The 13855-nt window shown below is 41.0% G+C and overlaps 1 protein-coding gene across 1 annotated transcript; it reads left to right on the top strand.

Moving 5' to 3' along the window:
* The first annotated feature begins 215 nt into the window (after positions 1-215).
* Positions 216-12006, top strand: LOC310954331 (uncharacterized protein). Its single transcript, XM_083923746.1, has 5 exons — positions 216-377; positions 6184-6816; positions 8751-9081; positions 9218-9393; positions 10666-12006. The coding sequence occupies exons 2-5, from the start codon at positions 6212-6214 to the stop codon at positions 10895-10897; spliced, it is 1344 nt and encodes a 447-aa protein (XP_083779872.1). The 5' UTR covers positions 216-377; positions 6184-6211; the 3' UTR covers positions 10898-12006.
* The last annotated feature ends 1849 nt before the right edge of the window (positions 12007-13855 follow it).

Raw genomic sequence — 13855 nt, 5'->3', positions numbered from 1 at the left:
TTTATTTCACCGTGCAGGAAGCGATTTCCCGACAGTGTGCGCGCGTCAGGTCCCGCCCTGCAGGGCTGACATAAATAATCACTTATGGAAAAACCGAAATACTGTAGAGAGAGAGAGAGAGAGAGAGAGAGAGAGAGAGAGAGAGAGAGAGAGAGAGGGAGGGAGGGAGCCGGGCACTGACAGAGGGTGAAGAAGTGGGACCTGCAGAAAGCAAACCTTACCTTTACACTTTGTCTTTGAGCTCTGAGTGACTTTCACGTCCATGGTTTTCTTTATATTAACATTAAACCCGTTACTTAAAGTACGCATGCACTGAGCGCTATTGGGACGTTCAGTGTAACGTTTGCTTACCGGAAATATCTTCCTCTCGACTAACGGTAGGATACTTCCGTTAATATTCCGTATACTCCATAATGACTGTATCATTTGTAGTCTTGTTCTAGTTCTAACATAACATTTGAACATCCTATTATAACATGTAGAGTGTCCGTTAGCTTTCTTGTTGCTGTATTGCTTTAATAACCCACTGAACGGTGACTTTATATGGGCTGCTTAGTGTGGCAGATCCATGCAAATGTAACTTTGTGTGTTATCTTGTAGGAAATAAACGTTGCATGAGTTTAAAGTAGACTGCTACTGTCAGTCAGTGGGGGGAGAAGGATATTGGGATTTATGCAAAAGTAGAAATAGGTCATAGAGTCAAAATACTCTGTTAAAATGAATAAATCCAGCTTTATTTCTTTAGGGGACTTCAAAGTGCTTGTAGGAAGGCTGTTGAGTCAGTCTGTAGGGGTCTGCACTTGTACATCACTTAACTTGTTCTTTGCCCTTTGCAGTTTGTACTGTATTATTTTATTTTGTATATTTTTACTGTTTGTACTGTTTGTGTTGTGTGTTGTGTCTCCTGTGTGTTCAGTTAGTCTGTATCTTTGTGTTTTGCTGCTGCCTACCTGAACAGGTCTCTCTTGCAAATGAGACCCTGGGTCTCAATGAGATTTGACCTGTGTAAATAAATGTTAATTAAAATAAAAAAATTAAAAAATAGAGACATTTAAAGTACATTATGCAAAATGGACAGTTTCAAATTCGTTTATATTATTTGATTATAATAAGATATGCATGGTGGGGTCAATTTAAGTACCCTGCATGCTGCTCAATGTACTTTTCATTTGTAATAATATGTCTTCATTTATTAGTGATTTATATTTTGTATGAATGATCTAAAGCTGCAAAGTAACTACGGTGAAGTTGTTAAATGCATTCAGTGTAAAAAAGTACGATATTTGCCTCTGGGATGTGGTAGAGTGGAAGGATAAAGTAGAATAAAATGGAAATAATCAAAGTACAACAACATCAAATTGTACTTAAGGATGCAGGACTTGAGCACGGTTGTTATCTCTGTATTTTGTCATTTTTCTTTTTCTTCATAAATCAGTGCTGTTGGTCACTCTTCACGTCTGTGTGTGGGCACATTTTAACCAATGAAAAGTTTTAAAAAGCTTGTGATTAAATCTTTTTACATCATTGGCTCCTCAAACACAGGCCTCAATATTCTGAAAAATACATGTAGAAACGATTTTATGTAATATTATTCATATTGGGAATCTCTACAGTTAAGCACACGTTCATTTTTCATCATTGTTTTTTCATCGATGGAAGATCAGTCAGTGCTTTTTCAGCATTGAAAACACGGCATGGCAGCTGATTGTGGTTTATAATAATTTACTTGTTGCTTTAGAGAAAAGAAAGCTCTTTACCAGCTGTTATATTAAGACAACGTGTGTTTTCTTCAAAGAATCAGTGTGCAAATAGTTGTGAAAAGGCTTTAAATATTGGCTTCGACTGACTAGCTTTTGGGCACTTGGGGATAGTAAATGTTGAGGCAATGTGACATGATGGGGTTTTTTTTGTATGAAGCTCCGTCTCAAGGGGATGTGTGAAGAATGAGAAACGCAGAAATGCATCGCAACTGAGTTCGATTGCTGTGTTTCCCGTCAGTGTAGTTCTGTTGGTCTAGAGACGATCACATCCTTGAGTGGAAGAGAGACAGGGAGAGAGCTGCGGTTTTCACTGTTTACTGTTACTGTGTGCTTGTGGCTACACATCTCTGAGCTAATTTCCTCATGAGAAGGATAACTTCCTCATAAAGCAGTCTTTGCTGTGTGCAATCATTGATCTTTGGAAAGACACATTGACCAGGTAGGTGCACTTGCAGAACAAGAGCCTTCCTGTTAGTCGTTGGTTGTTTCTTAACCAGTGTTGGGCTTAACTTCAGCTTGTATGGTGCATGTTTGTCAAAGGAGATTTTAATCTGAAGGGGCTTCCTGTTTAAATAAAGGTTATATAAAGGAAGTACATGAAAATGAATACCACAGTTACACCAGGGATATGGTTTGCTTAGGTTTTAAGGCTTGTGTTGCTCTTATTGAGATGATAAAAGGACTATTGCGTTGGAAAGTAGCAGGAGATATTCCCAGGATGTCTTGTTCTAGAAGCAAAAGTCCCTTTCATTTTCCCCTCATAGGACGCACTCACACTGTCCATCCGTACCGTGCCCAAGCACGTTACCGGCTAAAGTCAAGTTCCTTAGACCAGTGTGAGTACAACTGCCTAGGCGCAGTACGCTTGCCTGCCACGGCCCGTTTGGGAGAGGTGGGCTTTTGTAAAGCACGTCTGCACATGTACGAGCACAAGCGTGCGCACGTGTACGAGCACGCGGCCTACGGAGGTTCTCACGTAATTTTATGTGCGCCTGTTCGGACATAGAAAAAAGAAGGAAGGACCATGCGCAGACATTTAAAACAATGGCGGGGAAAGATCCACGTTGGTGTGATGCGGAGGTGGAGTGTTTACTGTAGATTTGGTCAGATGAAAATATTCAAGAACAGTTGGACAAGACGCACTGCTTTCCATTATGTGGCCAAAAGGCTGCGCGCTTTTGTAAACAACGCGACGCATCGCAATGACGTCAATCAATGCGTGTGACGTGTTACGGCATGATGACGTATAGGCAGCAAGAAGCATTCGCGCGAGGCCCCGGTAGTGTGAGTACAAACGGGCCTGGGGGGAGAGGGAGGGGGGGACAAGTCCCCTAAAGCACGGGGCACGGTACGGTTGGACAGTGTGAGCCTTGATCAGAATGAACTCTCCCAGTTTAATCAACAGTGCAAACTCTGTTAGATATAGGAGTGGGTATCACTACTGATGTCCGATTTGATTCAATTCCAAATTCGATTGGATTTAAACATATAATCCGTAAGATTTTCATATAGTTAATTGTCTTTTAAGTTACTATCTATCAAAGAGTGAGTTAAAACAATGGTGATTGATCAATGACCCACTAATGGAAGAACTTTTGCCATGTTTTCCAGTCTGAGTGTCTGCGGCGACATGCCCTCCCTAGATGTCAATAAGCCGGCATGTTAGTTAGTAGACCAAACGCTGCTGACAGCGTTTGGTCTGACGGCCGAGCTCGCCACTGCTGGTTATGCTGCGTTCACTTGTAATCGTAAACCTTAAACCTTCAACTTCTGAGTCAGTCTTGTAGAAAGGGCAGAAGTGTAATAATATGTGTGTGTGTGTGTGTGTGTGTGTATGAATATAAGACGGGAACATATACGGGACGGAGTAGAAGTAGAGAGGTGAATGTGTGTTAGTGATGTTACAACAGAGGAAAAAAACAAAAGTCAACACACATAGTGACCGTGAACGTGACACGATGGAGGGCTCTGAAAGAACAGGCTTGCCTGCAGTTACAATCTTACCGCCAAAGAGGCCGCTAGAAACAAGGTATCCCAATTCTTACAGATTATGACTTTAATGTAGATTTGATTAGGGATATTTCCTGTAATACCACTAGTTTTTATTTAACATGGTCACACAACAGCGGTCAACATGATCAAGCGACACTCGTATACCTATATGGTATATAGCTAAAGCATACATCCTGAAAATAGCCATGCTAGTTTTTCTCTTGCCAAAATGTAGACTTACTTTGGAGGGTTAATTAGCCCCCATCCCAACGAGCTAGCATGCAGGCGTTTTATTTGATACCAATAACTTCCCTCTAGCTTTAAAACTGAGCCTGCCTGAGCCTGCAACAGCCTCTTAAAGACAGTGATGTTGGTCAAGATCGCAGGTCACGCAGGTCTCTTGGGATTCAATGGAAAATAATTTGTCATAACCCAGCCATATTGTTAAAAAAATATCTGGTTATTTGAGAATTTAACAAAAAGTTCCACGTTTGTGTTTAAATCATTGGCCTTTTCCATCAGGTTTTATTTGGTGGGTACAGGTAAAAAGGTCCTGTTTTGAACGCAGCTTGTTGGGTCTTTCTGGGTAGTTTCCCCACTCGGTTTACTGGAACTGGAAACTGTTTGCCAGTCGGTGTGAGTGTGACTGTGTTTGCCATGCCTTATCTGTGTGTCTTGTAATAGCCTGGCACCATCAAGGGTACCCTTTCCATCCCCCCAGAAGCAAGCTGGTATTACAAGATAAGATTTTCCAACTTCTTCAATATCATTTCCTTTGTTTACAGTGTCTCCCGCTTCTGAAATCAAACCTACGCCCTTGTCATTATCTACAGTTATGTGAGAGGTGATTGTCGTGCCACAGTAATTGGATCTGGTGTGCAGAGATGGAAAAATAACTGTATTTTTTTTGTTAAGACGGGTTGTTTGTCTGTACTTTCCAAAACTGCTACTAACCACTGTTGGTAAATTTGGCAAAGTCTCTCAAAAACACAATGCAGCTGTCAGGGGAGATTAGGTTACCCTGTCAATCTGTTTACACAGTATGTATTAAATTCAATCACTGCTTCCTTCAAAGACAGTATTTCCGTTCAATTACATGACACATCCTGTTTGCCTACTAAGCTAATGACAGTAAAAAATGCCTTTTTCCCTTTATTCTACTCCCCTGGACTAGATATGTGACCATGGCCATCTAAAGTATACAAATCCAGTAAAGCATCTAAATGTTAGACCTCACCCCAGTTGCATCTTTCCACAGCAGCTGCGTGGCTCTAGGTCCAGACTAATATATCTCAACAACAACTGTTAAGTTGGACATCTTTTATTTTTAGTGAAATGACTCAACAACCAATTGATGGTTTACCATAGAGATTAATGTTCCCCTTGGGGTGAACTGCAGTAACTTTGGGGATCCCCCTAGCTCTTCATCAACAGTGTTTTTCCAATACTTCAGCTGTACTTTGTGTTTAGTTCCAGCCCTTTCTCATTCCCACGACATCAGATATGGCTTTTTTTTTCATGGCCATTGGCGTATCAAATGCACCAGCCTTTCCTACTGTAAACACATCAATGGCAGTATTACACGCTCTGCGCAAGTGCTCCCTGTGTGACAAAGTCCATGTAGGGAGGAGAATGGGTGGTGGTAAATGTGACACACAAACGCCATACTTTAACCCAGGAGACCATGGTTTGTATCCCGTTCATGTTCCGTGCATCGCTGTAGTTACTATACAAACAAAATTATTTTAAACCCACCCATAATCTTTTCCTAACCCTAACCACGTTTGTTGCCTAAACTTTAGCATGTAGTTATGTTTGAATTCAGATGTTCCCCTTGTTTAAATCAGTGTGGATGTTAGCATTTAGCTTAAAACAATGTCGTGTGGAGCAAACAACTTCCATTTTAATGTGGTTTCGCCAATTTCTTTGAATATATTTTATGGTATTTTCGTCTAAATATCAAAATCAGCCTGAATTTAGAATGTGAACTCCTCTTTAAGGCATTATACGCCCAAATATTACCAGAAATATGACAGAGAACATGACTGCACATTAAATCATGACAGAATAGTTTACACCTCTCTGACTACAAACAAAGAGCCTTACAAGGAAAGGAGATTTCTTTTTTATTGGACTGCATTGTACTGACTGATTGTAGTGACTAATAAACTGGTTACTCAGTAACAGAAAATCATGCCGACATGAAGCAAGAACACAAGACAAAAAATTCAACATTGATAAAGAAAACGGGTGCTTGTGAAACAGCACAAACAAATAAAAGTAAAAGGTTGACAAAGGGGGCCATTGAAGTTGCTGATTTCTCCGCTGATCACATTCAGAGCTGAGGATATTTCTGTAATGACACCGCCCAGCTTTAGCCATCAGTGTGCTTGCTCTGTTTCTCTAACTGTGCTTTCTAATTCTGCTTCAGGTTGGGAATCTATGTCGTCTGTGGCTGGATGGACAATGCAAAAGGACTCAAAGGGAAACTCTTCCTCCTCTTGATTGCTACCCTCACCTTCATCCTCTGTGTCATTGTGAGAGCTCCCAGGACGTACGGCGCCATCCCAAAGCCGCGTGGAGCTCTGTACACTTGCCCCCGGTGGACCTCTGAGCGGACCATCACCCCCCTCAACAATACCAAGCACTTACTGGTGTCAGCCTACATGGACCAGAGAGTGAATGGCTTGGATATACGCATCATTGGCATTTTTAGGAGAGACTCCATCAAACCCCTTTACTGTCTTTTCTGCTGTTCAGGCCATGTATCAAGTACAACAACAGCAACAACAATTTTACAACACTCGGACAACTTTGGATTTCCCTTCATCACTACAGATGTCATGTGTCAGATTCCTCCAAACTGCAGCGCTACACATGTCAGTCTCCTGACTCAGCCAGACAGAGGGAAGGGATATAACCAGACTTGGCTTCCTTTAAGAAACCAGAAGTCCAATGGGATGGAGAAGAAAAAGCTGCAATTTAACTTCACTGTCTGTGTCTCCAGCCTGTTTGGAGACTACAACAACGTGCTCCAGTTTGCACAGACCCTGGAGATGTACAGGTCAGCAGAGCAACAACAACACAAACCACAATGTCAACAAATGGGCTGACTCAACGATTCTCTGACACTGTTTTAAATAAACAAAATATTGTGACCTTTGCAAGGTACTGTTGCAGTGCCACGGCATTGCATCACATTATACAGGTGATCTGTCCATGTTGCTGCTGAATAGGGCAGTCATGTTTTTAAAAAGTCGAGTTCAAACTAATTTTAACGAGCCCACACATACTTTGAATTAATATGAATGAACAGCACACCCATTTAATTCAATTCAATTCAATTCAATTTTAGTTATAGTGCCAAATCATAACAAAAGTCTCAGGGCACTTTACAGAGTAGGTACAGACCACTCTCTATGACTTATTTATGATTTACATAGACCCAACAATTCCCCCGTAGAGTATGGTGGCAACGAAAACATTCCCTTTAACAGACAGGAACGTCGGACAGACCCAGCTCTATGGAGGACGAACATCTGTCTGCACCGGTTGGGGAGGAAGAAAAGGAGAGAGAAAGAGAGAAAAGACAGACACAAAGACAGAGACAGACACGCTTCCAGTAACTATAATAATATCTATATTAATGTGAATTACTGGCATTTAATACAGCAGAATAGTAGAAAAAAGCACAGCTATGGTGATAGATTATAATAGTAGCAAGAAGCATCATGCAGGATCACGGCAACAGGCACCACCATGATCAGCAGAGACCTGAGAGACGACAAAGCACAAACAACTCTAGGGAAGAAGTGAATTAGTAACATGCATTGATGAGACATGAATGATACAGATAGAGAGGAGAGAAGCTCAGAGTATCTGGAAAGGTTTTATCCCCCGGAAGACTAGGCCTATAGCAGCATAATTAAGCAGAACAAAATCTGCTTAAAAATAACAACATTGCTAAGGGCTCAAAAGCCCTAGCTGTAAGCTTTATCAAAAAGGAAAGTTTTAAGATTACTCTTAAATATGGGGACAGTGTCTGCCTCCAGAATAACACTTGGGAGTTGGTTCCACAGGAGAGGAGCTTGGTAGCATAATGTGTGAGTCTTAAATACAGTGACAACGTATCAATGTTCATCCATCTGTGGTCAGAGGATTTTACCACATTCAAAATAAAGTTTGAATTTTAAATAAGTGGTACAGCTCCAATGCTGAGTCATGATAGGATGTTTTGTTGCTTGTGTCTTGAAGTGTAATTCTAGCGCAAAATCATCCCATGGTCTTTTTCGACACTTACACACATCAAACAAGTCATCAAGACAGGTTTTTTCATCTGACAACTATTAACGGAGCAATCCGGCACCAACAGCGTAGTTAGCGAACCCAGAGTTTATTAAAAGAGTGTTAATTAAAAGAGTGTTATTAAAAGAGTGTTTTGAAAGAGTTACCGACTTCCTCTCATAGTGAAGTCCATTCAAGTCGATCACCAAATGCAATCCAAACGGAAGAAGCTTGTTGGTGCTTAGGTACTCTTATAATGCTACTGCAGAGGTTTGGCAGTATCAGTGGTTAAAAAAGCTGTTTTAATGCCTTCACCATACTGCCCCAAGCTAAACAGTGTTAGCCACGTCCAGCTGTTAACGACTCTCGATGGCTTAGTTGATGTATGTACGTGCCGAAAAAGACCATGGGATGATTTTGCACCGGAATTACACATTAACACCTTCTTACCAACTTATGGGGCTATCTAGTCCTCCAGGTATTTTGTTTTGTTAGTTTTGTTTGTGGTCCTCACAGCACTAGAGAGGTACATTTAAAAATCTTTAACAGACACTATTTTTGGAAACATGTTGCTGCTGTTTTTTAGCAATGTAAGTGTAGTAGTTCTGGGGATGGCAATACCAGTCTGTTGTTTAGACTGACCAAATGTTTGTAGTTTTTTTTTTTTTAATTTGGCTGAACAAATCATTTTTATTTTTTTTCACCTTGCTCCAGGTTACTGGGTGTAGACAGGGTGGTGATCTATAACACCAGCTGCGGCCCAGAACTGGACCGCCTGCTGCAGAGCTACAGCAAGGAGGGCTTCGTGGAGATGGTTCCTTGGCCCATCGACCAGCATCTGAATCCATCTCGTGGCTGGCTCTTCTCAGAGAGCGGGGGTGACGTGCACTACTTTGGCCAGCTGACTACGCTTAATGAGTGCATTTACAGATCCATGGACCGCTCACGCTACGTCCTGTTGAACGACATTGATGAGATTATAATGCCATACCAACACAACAACCTGATGTCTCTGATGGACATGCTCCAACAGCAGCATCCAAATGTACGTAGGGTATTCTGAGTGTGCATTTGAGAAAGACAAATACTACAACATCCAAACTTTGATATCATATATGATACGTATTGATATTTATATTTATATTCTCTCTCCTTCTCCGATGCTGTATCACGTGCTGTAGACAGGAGTGTATCTCATTGAGAACCATATCTTCCCCAAGAAACATTTTGAGCCAAGTGGGAGGTTTCACCTGCCTAAGTGGAACCGTGTGCCAGGCATTAATATTCTGGAGCACATCTACAGGGAGGACCCTGACAGAAAGAAATACCACCCGCACAAGATGATAGTTCAGCCAAGGTAGGCCGAACTACTCGTTGGACTGAAAAGTTACTCATTCAGGACCAGGGCTTTAAATGAACTTAACTTTTTGTTCACCAGCCAACATGGCTAGTAGATTTTTAAGTTACCAGCCAATTGGATTTTCCACTAGCTAACTAATTTTTTCCTGAGAAAAAATAAACCACATTATGAGTGCCGCTGAACACATTTAAGCATCCATGTTTCATTCATTTGTTTTTATTTGCGTTGATGGCAGATATACATTAAAATTATCATGTTATCACAATAGCAAAAACTAATGCTAACTGCTGTCACATGCAACCTGTGTACATCTCATACTGCTCATTAAAACAGCAAGCATCAAATCAACATATTCACCTTAATGTACATATGGGGGGCCGTACGTTAGATCAGTCCATGAGCATGGGATTCAGAGGGTCGTTTGTTCAAATAGGAGCAAATCATGACTCGGCAGCCATTAAGAATGAAAAGTCCTTGTTTTCTTCGTTTCCCCTCCTCTTTCATCTCCATTGTCCTGTGTCTGTAGCCTTCCTCTATTTTCCCTAACTAACTTTAACTTTACTCCGTGATTTTTCAGCTGTTTGGTTAGTTTTGCGCAGCTCCATTCATCTTCTCTGTTTCAGCATAGCTCGATCGTAATCGATACAACGCGTGGATTAGTTCTAAAAGCAGTGTTGCCAGATTAATATTAAGTTTCCAAGACAAACACACACAAAAACGTCCAAATGTTTTTGGAACAGACCAATCTGGCAACACTGACATCCCATCGTTTCTGAAGCCTGCCGACTCAAACAGACGCTGAGTTGTTTGCTTCGTTCATCAGCATTCAAATTGGCTAGTAACTTAACAATGTTCCTAGCAATGTTACTACAATGGGTTGACTGGTGTCAATTTAAAGCCCTGTTCAGGACCCACATTCGGTGCTTTGGTTGAATAAATAAAAGATTTGCCTACAAGTGTGAGGAACTTTTTACTTCATAGTAAAACACTGTAAAGTTAGATTAAACAGTAACATCCATACAGCATACTAGAGTCCCAATAGATACATAGTTATCATTTAGACCTGGACAACCAGGTTAAAAGGACTGTTCAATACCTCTTGCAACACCAGCCCAAAAAAGTGTGCACTGATAATTTAAATTGATAGAAATACAAACACACTCCATCAACTCATCACAACTTTTTGGACGAGCCCCCAATTTGTCATGAGTAAATAAAGGTAGGGACAGATAATTGCACTTGACTCATTTATGTCTCCGTTCATCACAGGTTGGTGGAGCGGACTTCAGTGCATGAAGTGCTCAAGTATTCTGGACAACAGTTCAAGGTTCCACTGGACGTTTGTCGGATCATTCATGTCCGCGTAGCTCTGCAGGGGTCGCTAACGCGGGAGCAGCTCCATGAAGACAAACGACTGTGGGACTTCCAAGAAAAACTGATTCCCAATGTGGATAAAGTACTGAGGAGAGTTGGGCTGCTGGGCTCAGGGGCACAGAACTGAAGAGTGAGATCGACAGACACTCAGATAGACACACGTGCTGAACCGGTTGAATGTAACCCTCACCAGAGTGAGGGGGTGGGGGGGCACTAAAGGGCCACCATACTCCCTGCCCTCTGCCATAATGCAACTGCTGATGAAGAAACTACACTGAATTAAATGCTGCTTAGGTGTCACTATTTCAAAAAATGCTCAAAAGCAAAAGAACTTTTTATTCATTGAGCACTATGATTGTCACTAACGTGTTACCCCCTCCCCCCCTTCCTATCGTTGTTTTGAATATTCAAACTAATAAGCACATGCCTCCACACCCTTTCACTCTCTGAACATGCACTCCTCATCTAAAGTATTACCTTATGTTTGAATGAAAGTAGGTGGAATTCTCCAAAGTCACTTCCTCCTACATCATTTTCTGCTTTTGCGTGTGCACATAGAAACTAGACAAAGAGTCTACTGTATGACCATGCTGGCAGCTCTATGAGGCTGTACTTTGGCACAGCAGTATTTGACATATAGAATTTTTTCAGCAAATGTAAGAAAATTCATCCTTCGTGAGGACATGAATCTCTGAATCAAATTTCACATCAGTCCACCCAATTGTTTTTGAGACATTTCACTCAAAACCATACATAACTTTGACCTACTGGTGGAAGTAGAAGAAATGTCAGAGGATCACCAAAGTCACTAGGCTACATCCTATGTGTCACCATGAATGGCTGTACCAAACTGATGAAATTTTTAATATATATTTCAGTCTGGACAAAAATGGTGTCCGACAGACAGACATTTTCATCCCTATAGAGCCGTGACGCCAGCAGGGCTTTAAAAAAAAACATCAATAATACAGATAGAATTGTAAAATCTTTTGTGTGATTGAACACACAGTGAAAAGTGAAACATAGGTCTTGCAGGCTGCCTGATAAAGTAAAATGACTGATTAGTGGAGGTTTGAGGAATCAAGTGTTCATTTCAGCAACATGATTCTGGTCAAAATTGACTGGACCAGAGAGCAGCTGAGACCCCACCGCATCACGTGGGAGTCTTCCTCTATCCTTCCCTTCAAATCAACAAAACAACAACAAATGATCGTCTGTGAATCATCAAAAGCATTTGTATGACCTCAAACTTGTTGTACACATTAAAGCCACTTTGTGTAATATTCCTTTGTAATCATAATATCTTATACTTTATTCTGATAGCACGACAGCCCGCTTTTGGTGCAGTGCTGTTTTCGAGTTGCTTTCGGCTCCATTGGTCTCAGAAGGTTTGCCTTTTTTCTGTGGAGCAATTACGTGGTTTATCTTTGCTCATTCACTAACCTCTGCTGTCATGTTTCCTCTCCGGGGTGCTTGGGCATAAAGAGTCTTCGGGATGCCCAAACACCAATTAAAAACGCAGCTGTGCCAAGATGACCTTGATTGCTCGGTAGAAACAAAGACAGGGTTAGTTGAACAGGTGACCAAACAATACATGTTTTTGCTCCTCTTTGAACTTTTGGAAATTACTTTATTTGAGCCATAGAATTACGCGCTATACGTCTTTAGGACTGTGTTTGCAGCAGGTTTTTCTGAGCTTTTGTTCTGTGTACTTGTGCTAATTAGTCATTTAGCTCTTGTTTAATTAAAAAAAAAAATGTGTGGAGTAGTTTTACATCAGAATCCCTCCCTTTTGATGATTCACCTTGAACTCGGGGGAGGTTACATAAAAAAAATCATCCGATCAAATGTGATTCATGGGTGAGTAGCTAACCCCCAGCGTTTTTCTCGAACTCTGATAATACCTCTTCAGCAGCACTTCAGTGCTTTGTCATCCCTTACACGGTTGCTATGATCACAGTAAATAATGAAGGTTTTGGAAGGTTGTCTATATTATTAACGGCTGCCATTTATGGTGTACTTAAAGGAAGAGTGGCTGTCTTTGTCAGCCCAAAGAGACTCATAAAAACATTGTTATCAGGCTGTAGGCTGAGTAGGTTTACACAAATCAAACACGGGGATTAATAGCACATTGTTCATGGGAGACACTCTGTCTGCAGCCAAATGACAAAGGAATCAATAACTTACAATGACCACGGGGCATATGCTCAGTTTTTTTATTTGTTTTTGCACATTTCAGTATATTTAAAACATAATACGTGTAATTTAATGGTTTATATATATCGCTATCTCATTGTTAAATAATGAAAAGGCTAATCTTTCTGGCATATGTAAATAATTAGTATTGTTCCAAATGAATATCTGCTTCAAACATTAGTGGGAGCATTAAACAAACACCAGGAAGGGATTTTATTCAGGATTGTTTTTCTTTCTCTGGCTGCTGAAAAAAAAGAACGACTAATCAAACATTGATCTCAATCGCATAACAATGACTGTGCGTATTGGATCAAACAAAACAAGGGAAGAGGAAACTGATTCCGTCTGTCAATTGACATGACACACAGAAATGGAGAAGCCCGTGTAAAAGCTGGATCAAAGTCAATTGTTTTCTTGTGTGTGCGTGGTCTGCAAGTAGAGCAAGTGCTTGGTCTTGTACTCAAGTGTTTTCATGTCATGCCACTTTATAACAGCCTGGGAGCCAGACAGATCTGCCAAGGTCATGTTTTTTTTAATTAGGCCGGCGATGTGAGGCTAACTTTATACCTCAGCCCCCAACATGTCAGAAGGAACAGCTGTATTTGACAGATATATACAATTGTGTTCATAGTGCCGAATCATAACAAAGGTTATAGCAGGATAATTCACATAGAGCAGGAATAGACCACACTCTGATTTATTTAGGATTTACAGAAACACAATCCCCCCCATGAGCAGACAACATTACAGCAATACAGAAACTTGGAAACAGTGACGATGAAAATCTTTCTTTTAATAGCCGGGAATGTCGAAACAGACCCAGCTCTATGTTGGGCGGCCCTCTGTGTCGACGGAAAGGGGTAGAGAGAGACCAAGAGACACCCAGCAA

The sequence above is a fragment of the Echiichthys vipera genome, assembly GCF_963691815.1.
Source record: "Echiichthys vipera genome assembly, chromosome: 12".
Classification (NCBI taxonomy): domain Eukaryota; kingdom Metazoa; phylum Chordata; class Actinopteri; order Perciformes; family Trachinidae; genus Echiichthys; species Echiichthys vipera.
This window is presented reverse-complemented; position numbering and strand designations above follow the sequence as displayed.